The sequence below is a fragment of the Mauremys mutica genome, unplaced genomic scaffold (genome assembly GCF_020497125.1).
Source record: "Mauremys mutica isolate MM-2020 ecotype Southern unplaced genomic scaffold, ASM2049712v1 Super-Scaffold_100033, whole genome shotgun sequence".
Taxonomy (NCBI): Eukaryota; Metazoa; Chordata; order Testudines; family Geoemydidae; genus Mauremys; species Mauremys mutica.
The window spans coordinates 352241-373242 of NW_025423255.1; the positions used below are offsets into that span (position 1 = coordinate 352241).

The window sequence follows — 21002 nt, forward strand, 5'->3', positions numbered from 1 at the left end:
GCTCTCCATCGCAGTACCGGTCGTACTCGCGGAGACTTTCAAGATCTCTGTCACCGGACAGATACTCCTGATACTGATCCGGCTCTCGGTACCGATCTCAGTACCGTGCGTCCCGCAGTCACTTCCGGCACAGGGACTCAAGATCCCGGTCGACCTCCCGGCACCGGCACGGTAGAAGGTCCCGGTCTCGTTCGTGGCACCGACAAGACCGGTACCGCTCACCGGTACCGCCCCGGGACCGAACGTGGCCTTCGAGACACATGTCAATGTCGTCCCAGGCTGGGAGTGCTTCTTACCACCAGGACTGGGCATCTGATATTCCGTGCCACCATCCAGAGGCACAAAGCCAGGAGCAAGGTCCTCATCGATGGGCCTTTTGGACTCCGTGGGCATATCACGAGGCCCAAGGTGCCCCACTTGTGGCTCAACGCTCCGGCCCCTCAGAGCACAGGGTTCCTGAAGCGACTGTAAGCCATCCTCCTCCCGCAGGCACGGACGAAGATCCACTTCAATCTGCAGACCCGGAGATTCCACCTGATGCAGATGGTGCTCCGCCGGTCCATGACCCACCTCAGGACCCGTTGGTACCGGGCCTCTCCTCCCCCTCCTTTCCTGATGAGGCAGTGGCAGGAACATCCTCCTCTGGTCCTCCGCCTATTGATCTCAGGGCCCATCAAGACCTCTTGTGGAGAGTAGCACAAAACATTAATTTGCCAGTGGAGGAGGTTGCTGAAATAGAGGACCCTGTCGTAGACATATTATCTGCGGATGCGCCCCTTCGAGTGGCTCTCCCGTTCATCCGCACTATTCAAGCCAATGCAGACACAATTTGGCAATCCCCAGCTTCTATTACACCTACAGCTAGGGGAGTAGAGAGAAAATATATGGTCTCCTCCAAGGGGTACGAATATCTCTACACCCACCCACCTCCCTGCTCCCTGGTTGTCCAATCCGTGAACAAACGGGAGCATCATGGCCAGCAAGCACCGGCTCCTAAGGCGAAGGAGGCGAGGCGCATGGACCTCCTCGACTGTAAGGTCTACTCGGCTGGAGGCCTCCAACTTAGGGTGGCAAACCAGCAGGCCCTCCTAAGTCGTTATAATTTTAATACGTGGGTGTCTGTGGGGAAGTTTGCACAACTCCTTCCCCAGGAATCCCGCGCAGAGTTTACGGCCCTACTAGAGGAGGGTAAAAAAGTGGCGAGAACTTTTCTCCAGGCCTCTCTGGATGCAGCGGACTCAGCAGCCAGAACGCTTGCATCCGGGGTAATGATGAGACGTATCTCCTGACTACAAGCTTCAGGCCTTCCCCCAGAATTGCAGCAGACAATTCAGGATTTACCTTTTGAGGGCCAGGGCCTTTTCTTGGACAAAACTGACCCCAGGTTGCAGAGCCTGAAGGACAATCAAGTCATAATGCACTCGTTGGGTATGCACACACCGGTGACCCAACATAGGTCCTTCACGCCCCAACCATACCGCCCTTATAACCAGCCTAGGCCGCGTCAGGATACATCCAGACGGCACGGCAGGGGGAATCGGTGGAGACAGTCTGGCCCTCAGGGAAACCAAAGTCAAGCGCCCCCTAAACCACCTATGGGGCTAAAACAAAACTTTTGATGGGACGTCCAAGGACGGCCCACCAGTTTCCCTGCCAGATCGTTCTTCCTCCTTCTTCAACCGCCTCTCCCATTTCCTCCCTGCTTGGTCCTAGCTGACCTCCGACCGTTGGGTCCTCTGCACGGTGGAAACAGGATACCACCTCCAATTTGTTTCTCCACCCCCATCCCACCCTCTCTACCCGTCCCTCTTCAGGGACCCCTCTCACGAGCAATTCCTCTTACAAGAGGTCCATGCGCTCCTAAATCTGGGAGCCATAGAGGAGGTGCCAGAGGACATGAGGGGCAAGGGGTTCTATTCCCGCTATTTTTTAATCCCCAAGGCAAAGGGCGGTCTACGACCGATCCTCGACCTGCGAGAACTCAACAAATTCATGATAAAGCTCAAGTTCCGCATGATATCCCTGGGGACCATCATCCCATCCCTGGATCCGGGTGACGGGTATGCCGCCCTCGATATGAAGGACGTGTATTTCCATATCGCCATTTACCCGCCGCACAGACGGTTTCTCCGTTTTGTGGTCAACCAACAGCACTTCCTGTTCACGGTGCTTCCCTTCGGTCTTTCCACGGTCCCGAGAGTCTTCACCAAATGTATGGCCGTTGTAGCTGCCTCCCTCCGCCGTCGTCGAATACACGTCTACCCGGACCTCGACGATTGGCTCATTCGAGGTACTTCCCAGTTGCAAGTATCACAGCACCTGTGTGTCATCAAAGACCTCTTTGGGAGGCTAGGCCTCATGATCAACATAGAAACGTCTACCCTGACTCCAACGCAGAGAATAGACTTTATTGGAGCAGTTCTGGACTCCAATCTGGCCAGGGCCTGCCTTCCTGTGCCACGGTTTCAGGCAATGTCTTTGATCATTCGAAGTTTTCAATCCTTCCCGACAACGTCAGTGCGCACCTGCCTCGGTCTATTAGGTCACATGGCATCCTGCACCTTTGTGACCAAGTACGCGAGGCTGCGACTTCGGTGCTTCCAAACCTGGCTTGCTTCTCTATACCGTCCACACAGAGACAATATAGACTCGGTGATCACTATCCCCAGGACGGTTCTCGACTCCCTCACTTGGAGTCCACTGTAGTTTGCGCAGAGATGCCGTTCCACCCTCCTCAGCCCTCGGTGGCACTAACCACAGACGCATCATCTCTGGGTTGGGGTGCCCATCTCGGGAACCTTCACACTCAAGGCCTCTGGTTGCCCCAGGAGCTGGCCTTGCATATCAACGTGAGGAAGCTGAGGGCAGTCTGTCTAGCATGCCAGGTGTTTCGGGTCCATCTCCAAGGCTGCTGTGTATACATGTTCACGGACAACACAACGACCATGTTTTACATAAACAAGCAGGGCGGGGCACGCTCCTCCGTACTTTGCCAAGAAGCCACTCACCTGTGGGACTTTTGCATAGCCCACTCAATCGATTTGGTAGCGTCTTTTCTCCCAGGAGTCCAGAACACTCTGGCAGATCGCCTCAGCAGGTCCTTCCTGTCTCACGAGTGGTCAATCCGTCCCGACGTCATCCATTCCGTTTTCTGGAGGTGGGGCTTTCCCCGCATAGACCTCTTTGCCTCCCGAGAGAACAGGAAATGCCAGGTGTTCTGCTCCTACCAAGGGCGCTTCCCGGGCTCCCTCTCAGACACATTTCTGATCCCGTGGAAGAGGCACCTACTCTATGCCTTCCCACCATTTCCGCTCATTCACAGAGTCCTACTCAAGCTCTGCAGGGACAGAGACAACCTGATCCTCATTGCTCCAGCATGGCCGAGGCAGCACTGGTACACCCAGTTGTTCGACCTCTCAGTGGCGGATCCGATTCCCCTGCCACTGTGGCCGGACCTCATAACACAGGACTTCGGCAGGCTTCACCACCCAGACCTGCAGTCCCTTCATCTCACTGCATGGCTCCTGCGTGGTTGAACCAATCGGAGTTGTGCTGCTCTGCTTCGGTACAACAGGTCGTCTTGGGAAGTAGGAAGCCTTCCACTAGGATGACTTATCTCGTCAAGTGGAAGCGTTTCTCGCACTGGTGTGATCAGAGTAACTTGGTCCCCGGGCAGGTTTCTATCCCTACTATCCTGGATTACCTCTGGTCCCTCAAAGAGCAGGGCCTGGCGGTCTCTTCTATAAAGGTTCATCTGGCAGCTATTTCCGCCTTCCACCCAGGTGAAAGTGACTGTTCAATTTTTTCTCACCCCATAGTTTCCAGGTTCCTTAAGGGACTGGAACGGTTGTACCCCCAAGTCCGTCGCCCAGCCCCCACCTGGGATCTAAACCTGGTGTTGACCAAGCTTATGGGGGCCCCCTTCGAGCCTATGGCCACATGTTCCCTGCTGTACCTTTCCTGGAAGAAAGGTCGCTATCACCTCTGCGCTATCACCTCAGTGAGGCGAGTCTCGGAGCTTCGTGCCTTGACGGCTGATCCCCCTTATACGGTCTTGTAGCGAGTCGGTGTGGCTCCCCTCCTGCCCAGCAGGCGCTCCCTCCCAGAAGCCCAGCTGGGCTGAGCCACCACTTCCTGTCCCCGCCCCCCGGAAGTCAAGGGGCGGGACAGGAAGTAGAAAAGGAGACCGCCAGACCTCAGTCAGGGGCCAGCCACCGCCGCGAGCAGACGTGCCGGCGGGAGCTCCGGACTGGGAACCCTCCAGGACCCGAGGGGGCGATCCGGACTGGCCCCCACTGCCCCGCGCCCGGTACGAAGAGGAACCTGCGGAACTTCCCCGGGATTGGAACCCGGAGCAGCCGCCAGGACTTCCTCCCGCCCGGTACGAGGAGGAGCCGCCGCCGCCGCTTCCGCCCTGCTGTTACCCGGAGGAGCCGTCGGAGGCAGCCGGGCCGGACTTCCCGCAGGAGTTGCCGGACCTGCCCCCAAGCCCTGGTCCCGAGGAGCCCATGCAGATGGACTGGCCCGATCTCCCGGCGACCGAGGAGCAGGTACCCACGGAGGGGGAGATGGACTGTAGCCCGGGGATAGCCGACCCCTGTCAGGCTATAGGCACCGAGGTGCCCATGTCGGTGTGTTTCGGTCAGGACCCCACTGACCAGCGGCCGTGCTAGCCGCTAATAGGGCCCCGGGCTGGGACACAGTGGAGTGGGTGGGCCTGTGTCCCCCCTGCCACCCCACTCACGGGTGGCAGTCTCCCCCTCACCCCAGCGCTCAGGCTTAGGCTTACCTGAACCGCTGCTCAGCCCTGCCTAAGGGTCTGAGCCCTCTGTGTGTTGCTGCCCCGCCCTGAGCTAGGGCCTGGGCTTATAAACTGAACTACTGCTCAGCCCTGCCTAAGGGTCTGAGCCCTCTGTGTGTTGCTGCCCCGCCCTGAGCTAGGGCCTGGGCTTATAAACTGAACTACTGCTCAGCCCTGCCTAAGGGTCTGAGCCCTCTGTGTGTTGCTGCCCCGCCCTGGACTAGGGCCGGGGCTTATAGACTCGAACTGCTGCTCAGCCCGGTCTGAGGGTCTGAGCCCTGTGTTGGTTGCTGCCCGCCCTGAGCTAGGGCTTGGGCTCATAGACTTGAACTGCTGTTGCCCCGCCCTGACTGAGGGCCTGGGCTTCCACTAACTGACTGGGTGCCTTGTGTTCAGCCCCTGCCTGAGGGTCTGAACCTGTGAACCTTCTAATTGAGACTGATCGCTGTTGCCCAGCCCCCTGTTCCAGAGGGCCTAGGCTTATAGACTGATTGCTGTTACCCAAGCCCCTGCTCCAGAGGGCATGGGTCTATTGAGACTGATCGCTGTTGCCCAGCCCCTGCTCCAGAGGGCCTGGGTCTATTGAGACTGATTGCTGTTACCCCAGCCCCTGCTCCAGAGGGCCTGGGTCTATTGAGACTGATTGCTGTTACCCCAGCCCCTGCTCCAGAGGGCCGGGGCCTATTGAGACTGGTTGCTGTTACCCAAGCCCCTGTTCCAGAGGGCCTGGGTTTATTGAGACTGATTGCTGTTACCCCAGCCCCTGCTCCAGAGGGCCGGGGCCTATTGAGACTGGTTGCTGTTACCCAAGCCCCTGTTCCAGAGGGCCTGGGTTTATTAGGACTGATTGCTGTTACCCAAGCCCCTGCTCCAGAGGGCCGGGGCCTATTGAGACTGGTTGCTGTTACCCAAGCCCCTGTTCCAGAGGGCCTGGGTTTATTAGGACTGATTGCTGTTACCCCAGCCCCTGCTCCAGAGGGCCGGGGCCTATTGAGACTGGTTGCTGTTACCCAAGCCCCTGTTCCAGAGGGCCTGGGTTTATTAGGACTGATTGCTGTTACCCAAGCCCCTGCCCCAGAGGGCCAGGGCTTATCTGAACTGCTGTTGCCCTGCCCTGCTCCAGAGGGCCAGGGCTTATCTGAACTGTTGTTGCCCTACCCTGCTCCAGAGGGCCAGGGCTTAGCTGAACTGCTGTTGCCCTGCCCTGCTCCAGAGGGCCAGGGCTTAGCTGAACTGTTGTTGCCCTGCCCTGCTCCAGAGGGCCAGGGCTTAGCTGAACTGCTGTTGCCCTGCCCTGCTCCAGAGGGCCAGGGCTTAGATGAACTGTTGTTGCCCTGCCCTGCTCCAGAGGGCCAGGGCTTAGCTGAACTGTTGTTGCCCTGCCCTGCTCCAGAGGGCCAGGGCTTATTCGAACTGCTGTTGCCCTGCCCTGCTCCAGGGGGCCAGGGCTTATCTGTGCTACTGTTGCCCAGCCCCTGCTCCAGAGGGCCTGGGCCTATTTGAACTGCTGTTGGCCAGCCCCTGCACCAGAGGGCCTGGCGGTCTAACGTTGTTCCCTGTGACTCCTAAAAGACCAGCAGAAGAAAAGAAGCGAGTCGGTGTGGCTCCCCTCCCGCCCGCCGGAGAGTTGAGCCCCGACCAACAGCTTACAGGTCTTCCATAAGGACAAGGTACACCTGCGGCCACACCCCTCTTTCCTCCCTAAGGTGGTGTCTGCTTTTCATGTCAATCAAGACATTTTCCTCCCAGTTTTTTTCCTGAAGCCGCACTCATCGCGCCGGGAACAACAACTACATACTTTGGATGTCCATAGGGCTCTCGCCTTTTATATAGAGAGAACAAAACCCTTCCGGCGTTCACCCCAGCTCTTTGTAGCGGTGGCAGACCGTATGTAGGGCATGCTGGTCTCTTCCCAATGGATCTCATCTTGGGTAACATCCTGCATCAGAACGTGCTACAAACTGGCTCACGTTCCCGCTAGCCATCTCACTGCCCATTCTATGTGGGCACAGGCCTCTTCTGCCGCCTTCCTGGCTCATGTCCCCATCCAGGAAATACGTAGGGCGGCTACCTGGTCATCGATTCACACCTTTGCCTCACACTACGCATTGGTCCAACAATCCAGAGACGATGCAGCCTTTGGCTCAGCAGTTTTGCATTCTGCGACGTCTCGCTCCGACCCCACCGCCTAGGTAAGGCTTGGGAATCACCTAACTGGAATGGATATGAGCAACCACTCGAAGAAGAAAAGACGGTTACTCACCGTTGTAACTGTTGTTCTTCGAGATGTGTTGCTCATATCCATTCCAAACCCGCCCTCCTTCCCCACTGTCGGAGTAGCCGGCAAGAAGGAACGGAGGAGCGGATGGGTTGGCAGGGGTATATATCCAGTGCCATAGTGGCGCCACTCCAGGGGGCACCCAGCTGACCCACCGAGTGTTGCTAGGGTAAAAAACTTCCGACGAGCGTGCACGTGGCGCGCGCGCACCTAACTGAAATGGATATGAGCAACACATCTCAAAGAACAACAGTTACAACGGTGAGTAACCGTCTTTTTCAGTGTGACGGGTTTGGGATGTGAGGATGTGACCCTTCGCTTCCCAGCTTATGGCTGCCCCTGCTGCTTAGCCAAAGGCCTTAGCCTAAGAACAAGGACTCAGACGGTCACAGTAAGAGAAGGCCCTTACAAATACAGACAGTGATTTTGATTCTTTGTTTTCATACTCCTGTAAGTAGCTAAGTGATAAAAATACACCTAAGTTCTTAAACTATAGACTTTACAGGCAGGCCTGAATATCTCTATTCTAACAGTGGGTTCTACCCCTTCCCCCATTCTGTGTCTGTCTTGTCTATTCAGATTGTAAATTTTTCAGGACATGGGCCATCTACTATTCTGTGTTTGTACTTTGCTGAGCACAATGGGGACCCACTGTTAGTTGGTCCTTAGGCACTAAGGTAATACATATGATTTATAATCATCATAACTCTCCTGCCACTTGGAGCCAAGGAAGCTGGTCTTGGGATGTTACTTCTTAAAAATGAGCTGGGGGTTAAAACCATGGACTATTCTTTGTGACAAGTATCCCACAAATTCCACTGACCTCTCTCGTTTTCTTTGCCTGCAGTAGGGTTTCCAAATTCCAAACCTGATGTGATCTCCCAGCTGGAAAGAGGGGAAGAGCCGTGGGTCCCGGACCTCCAGGGCTCTGAGAAAGAAGTGCTTCCAAGAGCTGCCTTCACAGGTGAGGAATTGGTTAAACCAACTTAACAACTGTGTGGGAACTCAGGAAACATTTGGGATGCCCTACAAAGACCCTGTGAGCTCTCCAAGTTCAGGATTGTTCCCTGCAGATGTGGAATCATTATGGCAGATGTCACTCATGGCTTCCCTCCTATTCTGACTGACAACTGGCAGCAGGTCCCTCCCCAGTCTCGCTTTCCCCCGAGTGTTCTCGTGAGATGCAGACCAAAACTGATCCCTTCCTCTCTCCTCTGGGGAAGGCTTTGGGGAAAATCAGCACCTGATAGGTTTGATCTCTCCCCCACATATTTTGGATTGTTCATCCCTTTTACCATTCCTCTCTCTGAGATTTTCTTTCTTTCCGGCAAAGGGAGTGACCTGTGTCTGGATTCTCTCTGTCTCCCATCAGGTGATAGGATGGTGAGTCAGAATGAGGAGGAGAAACCCCAGCAGGAAGATGCTGAGCAAGGAGAACCACATGGAACTTTATCAGGAAGATCCAAATGGAATGTTTCCGGGAGTTATGCACTCCCAGAAAAAACAAAAGCCTGTGAGACTCAGCAGAGGCCAGAGGAAAACTTTAGTAGCCACTCAGACCTTATTTCAAGTGACAGAATTAACTTGGAAGACACACGCTACATGTGCCATGAGTGCGGGAAAAGCTTCAATTGGAGCTCTGCCCTTATCAGACATCAGAGAATCCACACAGGGGAGACACCCTACACGTGCTTTGAGTGCGGGAAAAGCTTCAGTCAGAGCTCTCACCTTATCAGACATAAGAAAATCCACACAAGGGAGACGCCCTACACGTGCTCTGAGTGCGGGAAAAGCTTCAATCAGCGCTCACACCTTATCAGACATCAGAGAATCCACACAGGGGAGACGCCCTACACATGCGCTGAGTGCGGGAAAAGCTTCAATCGGAGCTCTGCCCTTATCAGACATGAGAGAATCCACACAGGGGAGACGCCCTACACATGCTCTGAGTGCGGGAAAAGCTTCAATCAGAGCTCTGTCCTTATCAGACATCAGAAAATCCACATGAGAGAGAACTGTAATAAATCTCTTGACTAGGGCTGGGCAAAATTTAAAAAAAAATCACATTTTCTAATTCCCATATTGTGATTTTCGCACCATCTTCACCGTGGTCTCTCAGCTCCCCCAGATGAGTTACCTGCTTCTGCCTTTTGCAGCTCACCCTTCTTTGGGGTCAGTCCTGTGATCTTTTCTATCAACTCCTTTCCTTTTGAGCCAGGAATGTTCATCAGCTCCTGGAGGTTTGATCCCAACAAGGTACACTGAGGCAAAATCTATCTGTGCCTGACATCCACTAGGGCTGTACATGGCGTCGGCTGCTCAAGTTAATGATCTTGATGTAAAAAGACAATTACAGTTGTAGAACAGATGCAGCCCAGGTGCAGTGGTTGGCATTAGCTTTCCCCTTGACCTGACCTAAACTCCATCACTTTTCCTAGTCTAAACAAACCCTGAGCATCACGGTTATACTGTTCCCCCATTTCAAAGCCATTGTTAGTCACTGAGTTCCCCTTTTGGAAATAAATTGTTTCATTCCCAGTTGCTCTGATGTTGCTTCAAGTTGTGCTGGAGAGCAGATATTTTTACTACCATTTTTCTCACTTAAAATATATTGAACTATAACAAAGAGCAGGAACAGGGCAGGGATAGGAAAAATTGTCATTTCACCCTCTGTAAAAACGGTAAATCAGAGGGATTCCCAACGAGAGGCGTACAGCTTTCTGTGCCGGGGCTACAGCGCCACGGTACCAGTGTAGACACCCTGGTCGATTACAGTGCTGTGATTGGCCTAAGGGAGGTGTCCCACAATCCCTGTTCTCGCCTCTCTAGTCTTTGGTTTGAACTCTATTGCACTGCCCTCAGGTGACCAACCGTGAACCCCACCCCTTAAATTCCTTGGGAATTTTGAAAGTCCCACTTCTACAGAGACTAATTATGGTTACAGACCCATCCTGAAATTAGAGCAGGATATTGTAAAGCTTTATCTCATAGTACAGTAACACAATTCAAACCTGTCGGCACAGAGGAGAAAGCACTCCTTCAGTTCACATTTATTGTTTATTAATTTATTGTTACTGATCTCACTGACAAACTTTCTTTTCTCGGTGCTGCTCCAGGTGTTTTCCCTCTGTTCCCTTCCAGCTGTGGTTACGGGACTGCAGCAGCTCCCCAGGGCCAGCTTTGCTCTTTCACTTACATCCTTCACTTGTTTGGATAGAGCTGTGTCTGCCCCCAGTTTAATTCACATCTGAGAGCTCAGGTACCAGCAGATCGTTACAAAGGCTAAATTCCCATCACCACCAGTGGGAGGTTATCCTGGGCTGCCAAGGCTGCAGGATTTACCCGTGGTCAGTCAAGATGCTACAGCAGCTGCACTCTTACATTGTTAGTCCTGCAGCTTCATACCAAACTGCTCTGCCATAGTCTGCAGGGGGCCTGACTTGCTGAGAATCTGGCAGAAGAGAGACCCTGGAGTAGAGAAGGAAAATATCCTCAGCAGTCACAGCCGGCAGGAGCAGGAAAGGTTCGGTTTATTTTTAAACTCCTCTCCCTGCTCAAGCCTGTAATCATTCCTGTGGCTCTTCTCTGAACCCTCTGCAATTTATCAGGGAAAGCAGCCAACCCATGAACCAACCAAACCAAACCAAACCAGGCTGTTCTGCCCAATGTAACAGTCTATTGCCTTCCAAGGTTGAATACAAATCAGATCGGTCTATTCACCCAAGAGTTCCACTTTAAGGACTTTTTGTTTTCTAGTTCCAGTCAGATCCTGTGCAACAGCATCATTGTTAACTCACCACTTGGTCACTTCACATTCACAGGGTCACAAAGTTGGCAGGTCTAAGTCTTTCCTCCCACACCAATGAAAAAAATCAGTGACAGAAAATGCCCTAAAGCGCCTCTGCTGCCTTGCACAACAGCCTGGGGGAAACACACGAGGGGAAGTGCTTTCCTCTCTCCTCCTGACACCGGGTAACATTTCTGTCTGTCCTTGAGATCCTGCCACAGGGACAAGGCTTGAGGATGCAAATGACATGTTAAGGCTTCATTGGTTTGCACGTTCCTTTACTCCTTCAATAGTGATAAGGGTGCGTGAGCATGAAATAATCCCGCTCTGACTTTCACACCGGAGGCAATTTTCAGGCTCATAAAAAAAAAACCCAACTTTCTTTCTAACCTGAGCAAGTTGAATCGAGTCGTTGCGAGATGATAAATCCAGAGCCCCGGGGAACGTCTCGGGCAGCTCCTTGGCCAGCTGTGGCTGGCAGGAGACCCAGCGAGGCAGGAGCTGCTCTGGGTTCTCTGCAGGGGAGATTAACTGGGAGAAGGGGGGAGTTTGTCTCTGATTTACAGGGAGCTTTGCCAGAGTGGAGCCTGTAGGTCACATGCTGGGGGGCTGTGACGGGCACACAGGCTCTGTGCTCTGGAACAGCTCTGAGTCAAACCCAGGCAGGAGCCTCGTCAGTGTGACACCCCCAGGGGACGCCCTCACTGGGGGAAGCCTCCTTGGCTTCAGCCCCTCCTGGGACTGACCTTGGACCTTTCAGCCCCCCTGTTCCACACCAGGAGCTTCCTGCAGTGAGTCTACCTGAATCGGACACCTGGGAAAGCCTCACTCCCCCGAAGGGGAGTCCTGCACCCCCAACTTCCACAATCACCAGTGACTCTCAGCCAGCGCTGTACAACAGAAGGTTTGTTAGGGGTCTGGGATCCAGCTTGGGAAAGTTCTGTGTTCGCACAGGAAGCAGGAAGATTCAGCAATGTCCATCTTGGGCAGACCCCGAACTCAGAGCCTGGGCTCTCCCGTCGAGTCCCCAAACCCAGCAGACTCCTTGCTCCCAACAGCCCGACTCAGCCAGGCCCTTTGCCCCTCGTCTGTCCTCTGTCCTGTTTCCCTGGCAACCTGCTCAGCTGGCCTCCAGCTCGTTCTTTGTTCTCCGACTCCTCCCAGCCAGCTGGCCTCTTGCAGCAGGTGTGCCCCGGCCATTGGTTGCTAGGAGACAGAATTTGTGACCATTGTCTGGGCCCAGGCAGCCAGACAGCAGCCACACCTGCCCTTTGGGGGGTCTCTGCCAAGATTTAACCCCCTTGTCCCACCACCGAGATCAGTGGTCCTGAATCATGGCTGGGAGTGGGGCCGCAGCTAAGGGGGAAGGGACACAGACAGGGGTAAGGGGGCTGAGGCAGGGGCCAGAGCTGGGGCTGGAGCCAAGAGTGGAGCTTAGTGGCTCCTCCTCCCCACCCCCATGGCGGCTGGCCCGGGCCCAGTTGCATCCCCCTGAATGTTACTCCATTCCCCTGAGCTAGAACCTGAGACTCCTTCCCCTTCCCCAGGCTGTGGGCGGGGAGGCATTTCACAGAGCTCTTGGAGCTATAGCCCGTGGCTAAGGAGAGAGAAAAAGCCTCCCATCCCCCTCTGCTCTGGGGGCTGGGTTTCCTCCTGAAGCCTCTGCCTCCCACCTAGTGCCTATGGCTCATCCCTGACCCTTGCTGCTGCTCCTTGCTATAGACTGTGAGAGGAGCGGAGGCAGCGCAGGAGCCTTCTGGGGACGCAGATCTGAGGCTTTGGGAGAGACACATTGTCTGAGACGTCAGAGTGCTGCAAACCCTGCAGCCACCCCCTCACTCCGGGGCCTGTTCCAGCCCTGAGTCTGGGCTGCCGCGATCCCTCCCCCAGAGCAGGTCGCCCACAGATTACAGCCTGGAAATAGGGGTGTGAGACTAGCTCCTGCTTTCCCTGACAGGGCCTCCCCTAGACCAAGTGGCATCCCAGGCAAGACGTGTCTTCAGTGCCCCCCAGCCCCGCTCCATATGTTAAACCATTGAATACCTTATTTTTATTGCATTTGTAGCTCATTTCATGATTTCGATGCACAGTTTGGATGCAGGATTTTCTCTATCATATAAGACAATAAATGTTCATGCTAGGATGTGTAAATCTGTATTTATTCATGCCATATATAAGCAAATTAAAAAATCATTTCTTTTAAGCATATAGAAACTTTTAATTTTGACAGTAACTGAAATGTACTAACATCTAGAAATGGAACTGTCACTAGCACCGGGTGGGCCAGTATTAAATAGTGTTACAGTCGGAGACAGACAGCATTAGGATGTTAACCCCAGGCCCTTTGTTCAAAGGTCGCTTCTCTCGCTTTTCCCCCATGAAGTGAAGCGCAGCATTTGAGAGATCCAGAGACTAGTTGATGATGTTTCCAAGGGCTAAAATAGCAAGCGATGTCTGTCTTGCATTGGCCATTGTTGACTGGAGAGATGGTTTATGGAGAATAAACTCCAAGGTGAGAAGCAGCAGCCCAAAAAAGGCCCCTGCAGGTGCTGAAGTAGCTCAGTTGGGAGAGCATTAGACTGAAGATCTAAAGGTCCCTGGTTCAATCACAGGCTGTTTCATCCCTCTTTCTGCAGTAGTCGGCTCTTTCCTGGAAGCACAGCACTGCCTTTACTCAATGCAAGTCCCTCATTTTGGGCTTCACTGCAGGAAAAGGCAGCATTGGCTTCTGCACCCAGTTGCCCCACCGGACCTTTCTTTCTTCTCTTGCTGCTTCTCAGCAAGGGGAAGAAAAAGAAGCTCCCCTTCAAGCTAGAGTCACAAAGGTGATGTAAGGACGACTTCCTGATCCCTGGCTCCAGTCCTCTGTTCTTCCAGCTGACCCATCAAAGAGCTGCTGCGAGTTTCTCCAGGTTCGCCCATCAGTGTGTGCCAGGGTGAGCACCACCAAAGTGCAGGGAATTTGAGGGCAGGGCAGGGCAGGGCAGTGTAATGGACTTTCTGTAGTGTAGTGGTTCTCACATTTGCCTAACCTGCATCAAGCAGGCTAGGCAGAACTGACACCATCATCTCTCAGGTGTTCCCTTTAAGCAGAGCACAACTTTGAAATACGGGCAGCATAGAACCAATATTCATAATGTCAACTACAAAAATGATACACATTTAGAGATAGCATCATTATAATCAGCCAATCAGAACCTCTCCATAGACCCCTTACACAACAACCTTTCTACAATATTGGCTGCAAATATAGAACAGCAGTCGCAACGGTGATCTATACAGTTACAGATTATGTCAGTAACGTCACAGGAGGTGACACAGCATCAGTGAGACTGATACTGGAATACTGCCTCCAGTTTTGGTGTCCTCGTTTGAAAAAGATGTTGTGAAATTAGAGTTTGGGACAGCAAAGAGCCACCAAATGTTCTGAGGGCTGGAGAAAAATGCCTTCTAGTGAGCTATTGAAAGAGCTCAACCTGTTTAGCTGATCAAAAGAAGATTGAAAGGTGACTTCACTGAAGTATTGAAGTGTCTTAATGGAGAGATAAGATTGGGTATTAAAGGGCTCTTGAATCGAGCAGAGAAAGGCATAACAATACCCAGTGGCTGGAAGGTGAAAAGAGACAAATTCATATTACAATTAAGGCTCAAATATTCAACAGTGAGGATGATTCACCACAGGAACAAGCTACCAAGGAAAGTGGTGGATTCTCCATCTCTTGATGTCATTTCATGAAGACTAGATGCCTTTCTGGAATGTGTTTGCCCAAAAGTAGCTCTTGTGTCCTACAGGAGGCCTGTGATATGCAGGGGGTCAGATTAGATGCTCTAATGGTCTCTTCTGGCCATAAAGTCGACTAATTTCTGAAAAACTGAGTGTAGCATTGGGAGCAGCGTCTGATGTTTCCCTGTCTAGCCGGCTTGCTGCCTAGAACGAACGCTCCTTGAGTGGGGTGATCCCAAGGGAGTAGCTCAAACCTGCAAAGTGCCTGGCCAGGAGCAGGACATTGGCACAGCAAGGGAGGGGTGTGGCAGTGACATCACAAAGGCCTTTTGCAGGACCTCAGACTATTGGTCCAAGGTGGTGGGGAGGTGGTGACCTCACAGAGAGATGCTGACATCAGCCAGGCAGGGCAGGGGCGAGGGGCCAGGGGAACCTCAGAGACCCCTGTGGCTTTGCTTCAGCAAGTCTCCTTCTCCAGGTCTCTCTTTGAGGTCTGAGGGAGTATTCGGGTTCACGGACGTGAGCGCCAGGAGGAACCTCTTTCGAGTTTTCTCCTTCCCTTTTAGTGATTTTACTAGAAAACAGCCATCCCTGTTTAGAAGGTAAGAGCCTCCTCGAGGGAAGGGGTGTCATGGGATGTCACAGTTCGGATGCCGGTGGCACCCCACACTGTAAGGAAGTTCCCGCCCCCTGCTCTGTGTTCGCAGTGCCGGAGAGCAGCATTCCACGGCAGTGATTTGCTCCTGGCTGCCGGAGCAGAGCAGCAGGCTCAGCTGCCAAAACTTCCTGGAGCTCGGAAAGGGGAGGGGCCCAGCCTCTTTAGCAGGAATGCAGGGCAGGTGAGTTCACAGCGGGCATTGTGGGATACTGGCGGAGGCCAGTTATGGTGATTTAAAGACCAGCAGCATTTACACTGGCACTCTGTCACTGTAAGTTTGCTGCAAAAAGATTTAGGTCTCTCATCGAAGTGGTTTTCTTTTGTCACCAAAATAGGGCAGTTTTGTCACCAGACGTGGCATTGCAGTGTGTACACCAGCCACACCAAGCTGCCGACCGAGGGAGTGTTGTGTGTTCTTCACACACCTGAGCAATATATTTCTGCTGAAACAACTTTGTAGTGCAGACCTGGCCAAAGATTCACTCACACACACAGCTTGCAAGGAAAACGTCACCTGCTCCTCTGCTTTGCAGAATCCAAACACAAGGAAAGCGTGTCAGGTCCTGGTGGAGATGGCAGGGAGTCAGGTGTGGGCAGACACTATATCTTACACTCAGGCAGGCACCGTGGCTTAGCTGGCTAAAGCACCTGCCTTGTAAACAGGTGATCCTGGGTTCAACTCCCAGTGGTGGCTTTGGGGGCACCTGGTATTGGCTACTGTCAAAGGACAAGATTCAGAGCGAGATGGGCCTTTGGTCTAGCCTAGTGTGGTTTTTCTCATGGTTTAAATTACACTCATGGGCACTGATAATAGAGTTACTGAAAGTTTGGGAGTTAGGCGCTGGTAGATCAGTGGTCCAAGCCCCTTGTAGACACCCCCCTCCCTCTGGGACAGGGGCAGGTCTGAGCTCTCGCACCAACTGCTCATTGTGGCTGCCAGAACCTGTGAGTGGCTCATTTCGTTTGCACCCTGGGTTGAGTCCTGCTTTGTGCACCGTGTCTGAGAATGAAAATCCTAAACCCCCCTTTGAAATGACGAATGCAGCAGGACGTGTCATTGTCCCTGCCCCAAAGCAGACAGACCAATGGAGAAATGCCGTCGAGTCCAAGGTAATACTTCACTGCGGTTTTACCATTTCCACTTGCTAAATTCCCTCCTATCTGCCCAGCCCAGGTGTCCTCTGCCTCAGCTGCTGCTCCCGGCCTGCTCTAGAGTCAAATATGCAGGGCCCCCAGGGGAACAGAGGCTGGGACAGGGCAGCAGCCTGGGTTGGGCTGGGCAGATGCTGGGAGTTCTCGTTCCCTGAGAACTGGCCTGGCTCCCTTCCCAACAGCAAACAAATCAATTCCACGCCCCCTCCCCAGAAAAATCAGCCTGGAGCCAAGGGCAGCAGGGGACGATTCCCTCTAGTTCCCACCGAGGCAGGAGAGAACCCAGGGCCTTTCTAGCAGAGCTTATGGAACCGACGTGGGGAAACCAGCCTTTAATAACAGGCAGTTCACGTTTAAGCTCAGTGTTTTTAACAATTTTTACAACCTTAAATCACCCTTCAGTCGTGTCACTATCCATAACATTGCTTCAACCTTATAGGTTCCCAAGTGCAAAACTCAACATCTCTTCAAACACAAGAGAGTGCAGATCAGTCAGTGCTCAGAGTCATCCCACATAAACGAATCATGTTGTGGTACATATTGGCCTCATCATGTGGCCGTTGCCTTTCCCTCCGCTCTGTTAAAAGGTTTGGTATTTTGCACAGAAACTTTCTTCCTCAGGAGAGACCTGGGAACCAAGGCTGCCAGACAAACACCTTTAAGAGGAGGCGTAACCTGTCAAAAAATGATCTCCCTCCTTCAGTTCAGTGACAGCCTGAAATGTTACTTATTCCGGCAGAGCCGGAGGATTGAAAGCAGCTACATCAAATCCCTGGTATCTGAAGAGTTGTTTAGTTTTACCCTTGGTAAACTAGAAGTCTAAAGGGAAGGAAGGTGGTGCCATATATAAAGAGTGAAACACAAAACAATCATAGTTATGCCCATAGTGACTGCAAAATATTTCTATATTCTTCTCATTAGCATCAGTGTATTATTTTCTCTGGCGTCTATACATTGATTATACCTTGACCAAGAAATTTGAATCTTGATAAAATAATCGACTACCCCTGGTTAAGGCAATGGACTCGATACCCACTCGGGTGTCCCTACACAGGTTCAGGTACTAACAACAGTGGCTGCCTTTTAGCAAGAGTTCCTGCCCATTTCCCTTCCGGATGGAGCATGATTAGAGTGTGTTTGTGGTTAAAGACATTGCTATAGATTGTTGTTCATTCCCCACACTGACAATTCAGACCGTCCAGTTCCTATTCAAATCTCCACCAGATCATGCCAATAGCCGGAGTCAGGATTTCTCTGGGGCGCTGAAATGTTTCAGGGGGTTGGTGCATGAACTCAGCCTTGCATCCATCCCTGATGTTTCATGGACTAACAGCAGCAGCGTAAAGAAAGAGCTGATCCAATATCTCACTGTCAGAGGTGAAGGTGGCCTCGTCCCGTCTGCATGACCATTGCCATTGCAGGAGAGAAGGTGTCAATGGAATCGAATGCGCTGGCTCAGACAAGAGACACAGGGAGGTTTTGCTGTTCATGGATCGGTGCAAAGGAAATTGTGTCTCTGTCTGAAATTGAGGAGGGAAATGAAACGTCCACATGGTGGCCCAATGCCCTAAGGAATGTGGGTGATGGACTACGGCTGGGAAATGATTTTACAGGATCAATGTATTGCCCTGATTAAAAGCTCTGGCTAAAAGGCAGCCACTGTTGTCAGTACCTGAACCTGCAGACTATATAGTAAAATTGGAGTTCTGCTTAGCTATACCTTAACCAATCATTTTACTGAAATGTAACTTACCAATCCTAACATGATTATCTAACCAGTTATACCCCACCACCTGAATTGCTTTACACCCAACAAATTAATTATACAGCAGACAGAAACAATCACAGAACCAGACAGAGATTATACAGACAAGCAATAGGAAAGTGGAGACTACAGTGATAGAACAAAGAAATGAGGATTTCAGACCCCAGCTATTGATAAGTGAGTTGTTGCCAGACGGGATGCTATCATGGTAGAGGTTGTGGATGCTGGTTGCTTAACTGTCTGGCCCCCAGGGCAGGATTTTGAGGGTCTCAGAATGCCAGCACCCATCTTTTGTTCGCTTAAAACGTGAGCAGGGAGATTCCAACACTGCAGAACTCATGGAACTCCAGGAAACGTGTAACTTTAGGTCCGGGTGAGTGTGCCTAAAAATCAGCTGTGCTGGAGAAGGTCTCTAGGAGTTGAAAGAGATGTGCCATCTTGCCTCCCTAAAGAGTGTCATCAAATATTAATGAAAACTAGGGTTGATAAGTCACATTCTTTGTAGCGTTAGGATTGTGGACTGGTCCAAAGTGCCAGTTTTAAGACTCTTTTTTCCTCTCTCTTGGGTGTTCTGGTTTCTGCATAGAGACGTGGTTTCAAATCCCACTCCTGACATGACCATTTTCTTTTATCTGGAGAAAATGGCCTCACTTCAATCTCCTTTGCAACAATAGGACACCATTTGTTTAGCTTTTCTATTCCAGTAGTTGTGAGAGAAGTTCCAAACTAGGGGAAAACAGGGCCTTTTCTCTCGACCGATCAATTTTTGTCTTCCTTCTTTCCAAGCCATTTTCTCAGATACAGCCGTATTTCCCACTTTTTTGTTCAGCGTTCTTTGCTTTTATGAAATTTTAGGGTCATCACTTAATTGCCACACAACTGTACTTACGCAGTGAAGTGAAACACAATATTTTTTGGATATTCTTGCAGAAGAGTTTTGCTTTCTGACCTGGAATTGAACAGGGGTTTTTATGGTGTTCATTGCCCTTGCAGATTCTCTGATGGCTAATATGGGCTGAGTGCCAAGAGAAGGTTTTCCCACACTCACGGCATTCGTAGGGCCTGTTCCCCGGTGTGGATTCTCTGATGTCTAGAAAGGTGTGAGCTGTTAGTGAAGTTTTTCCCACACTCACGGCATTCGTAGGGCCTGTCCCCTGTGTGGCTCCTCTGATGTCTAGAAAGGCTTGATCTTTGAGCGAAGCTTTTCCCACACTCACGGCATTCATAGAGCCTCTCCCCTGTGTGGATTCTCTGATGGGTAAAAAGGGCTGATCTGCGATTGAAGGTTTTCCCACACTCATGGCATTCATAGGGCCTCTCCCCTGTGTGAATTCTCTGATGAACAGAAAGGGTTGATCTTTGAGTGAAGGTTTTCCCACACTCACGGCATTTGTAGGGCCTGTCCCCTGTGTGGATTCTCCGATGTCTAGAAAGGGCTGATCTGTGAGTGAAGCTTTTCCCACACTCACGACATTCATAGGGCCTTTCCCCTGTGTGGATTCTCTGATGTTTAGAAAGGTCTGAGCTGCTAGTGAAGTTTTTCCCACACTCACAGCATTCATAGGGCCTGTCCCCTGTGTGGATTCTCTGATGTTTAGAAAGGTCTGATCTGCGATTGAAGGTTTTCCCACACTCAAGGCATTCGTAGGGCCTGTCCCCTGTGTGGATTATCTGATGTTTAGAAAGGTCTGATCTGCAATTGAAGGTTTTCCCACACTCACGGCATTCGTAGGGCCTGTCCCCTGTGTGGATTCTCTGATGAACAGAAAGGGCTGATCTGTGAGTGAAGCTTTTCCCACACTCACAGCATTCATAGGGCCTGTCCCCTGTGTGGATTCTCTGATGTCTAGAAAGGACTGATCTTTGAGTGAAGCTTTTCCCACACTCACGGCATTCGTAGGGCCTGTCCCTTGTGTGGATTCTCTGATGATTAAGAAGGGCTGAGTAGTCACGTAAGTTTTTTCCACACACTGTGCATGTATTTTTTCTCTTTCCAATGATGATTTCCTGCTTTGTTGTGGTTTCCTTGAGGTCCTTCTGAGTTCCCTGAGAGGAAATACATTTACCCATTTTCACCCCTGGCTGGTTTCCTTGTTCTCTCTCTGGTCTGTGCTGAATCTCACAGGATTTTTCCTCCTCATGACTCCTGGACACATGGCTTTTTGATCTTTGCAATAATGCTCTGTGTTTATCCACTTGCTGAACATTTTTCTGCTGAGAATTCTGCTCCTCTTTCTCACATGCCATTGCATCACCTGCTGTGAAAAAGACAGAAACATCAAACAGGGATGAAAAGTGAAAAGCCAAAACAAACTAAGTGCTGGAGGAGGTCAAATAAAAATCACAAACTGAACTCCCCCGTACTCTTCCCCAAAACAGGAGAGAGGAGGGGATCAATTTGGCTTTCAAATCCCATCCAAATACGCAGGGGGAAGGGAGGAAGCTACTGCTGGTGTCTGCTAGGATCTACGGGAAGCCATGAGCTATAGTTACCCTGAGGATATGACCCCTGCTGGCAACAATAATGAACTGAGACACCTCTCAAGGGCTTGGTAGGGCATCCCAGATGTTTCCTTCAGGCACTTTCACACTCAGAGTTGGTTTAATGTTTCCTCACCTCTGCAGGGAGATCTCAGGGTCTGTTTTCCCTCTGAACCCTGCAGGTCTGAGACCCACGGCTCTTCCCCTTGTTCCAGCTGGGAGATCACATCAGGTTTGGAAAATGGAAACCCTGCTCAGAAGAAAGAAAACAAAGGAGTTCCATTGATTTCATAAAACTTTCTCATAAAAAACATTCTATTAATTTAACTTTAATACTTAGCGTGACCCGGTGTGCC

General features: G+C 51.6%; 1 protein-coding gene across 1 annotated transcript in view; it reads right to left on the reverse strand.

Moving 5' to 3' along the window:
* The window catches only part of LOC123358218 (zinc finger protein 420-like), a gene marked incomplete at both ends in the record, with an annotated part of 84126 nt that extends 64050 nt beyond the window's left edge, over positions 1-20076 (reverse strand). Inside the window, one exon of the mRNA XM_045000883.1 lies at positions 19214-20076. Within this exon, the coding sequence (XP_044856818.1) occupies positions 19214-20076 (863 nt within the window). The remainder of the gene's footprint in view (positions 1-19213) is intronic.
* Between the last annotated feature and the right edge of the window lie 926 nt (positions 20077-21002).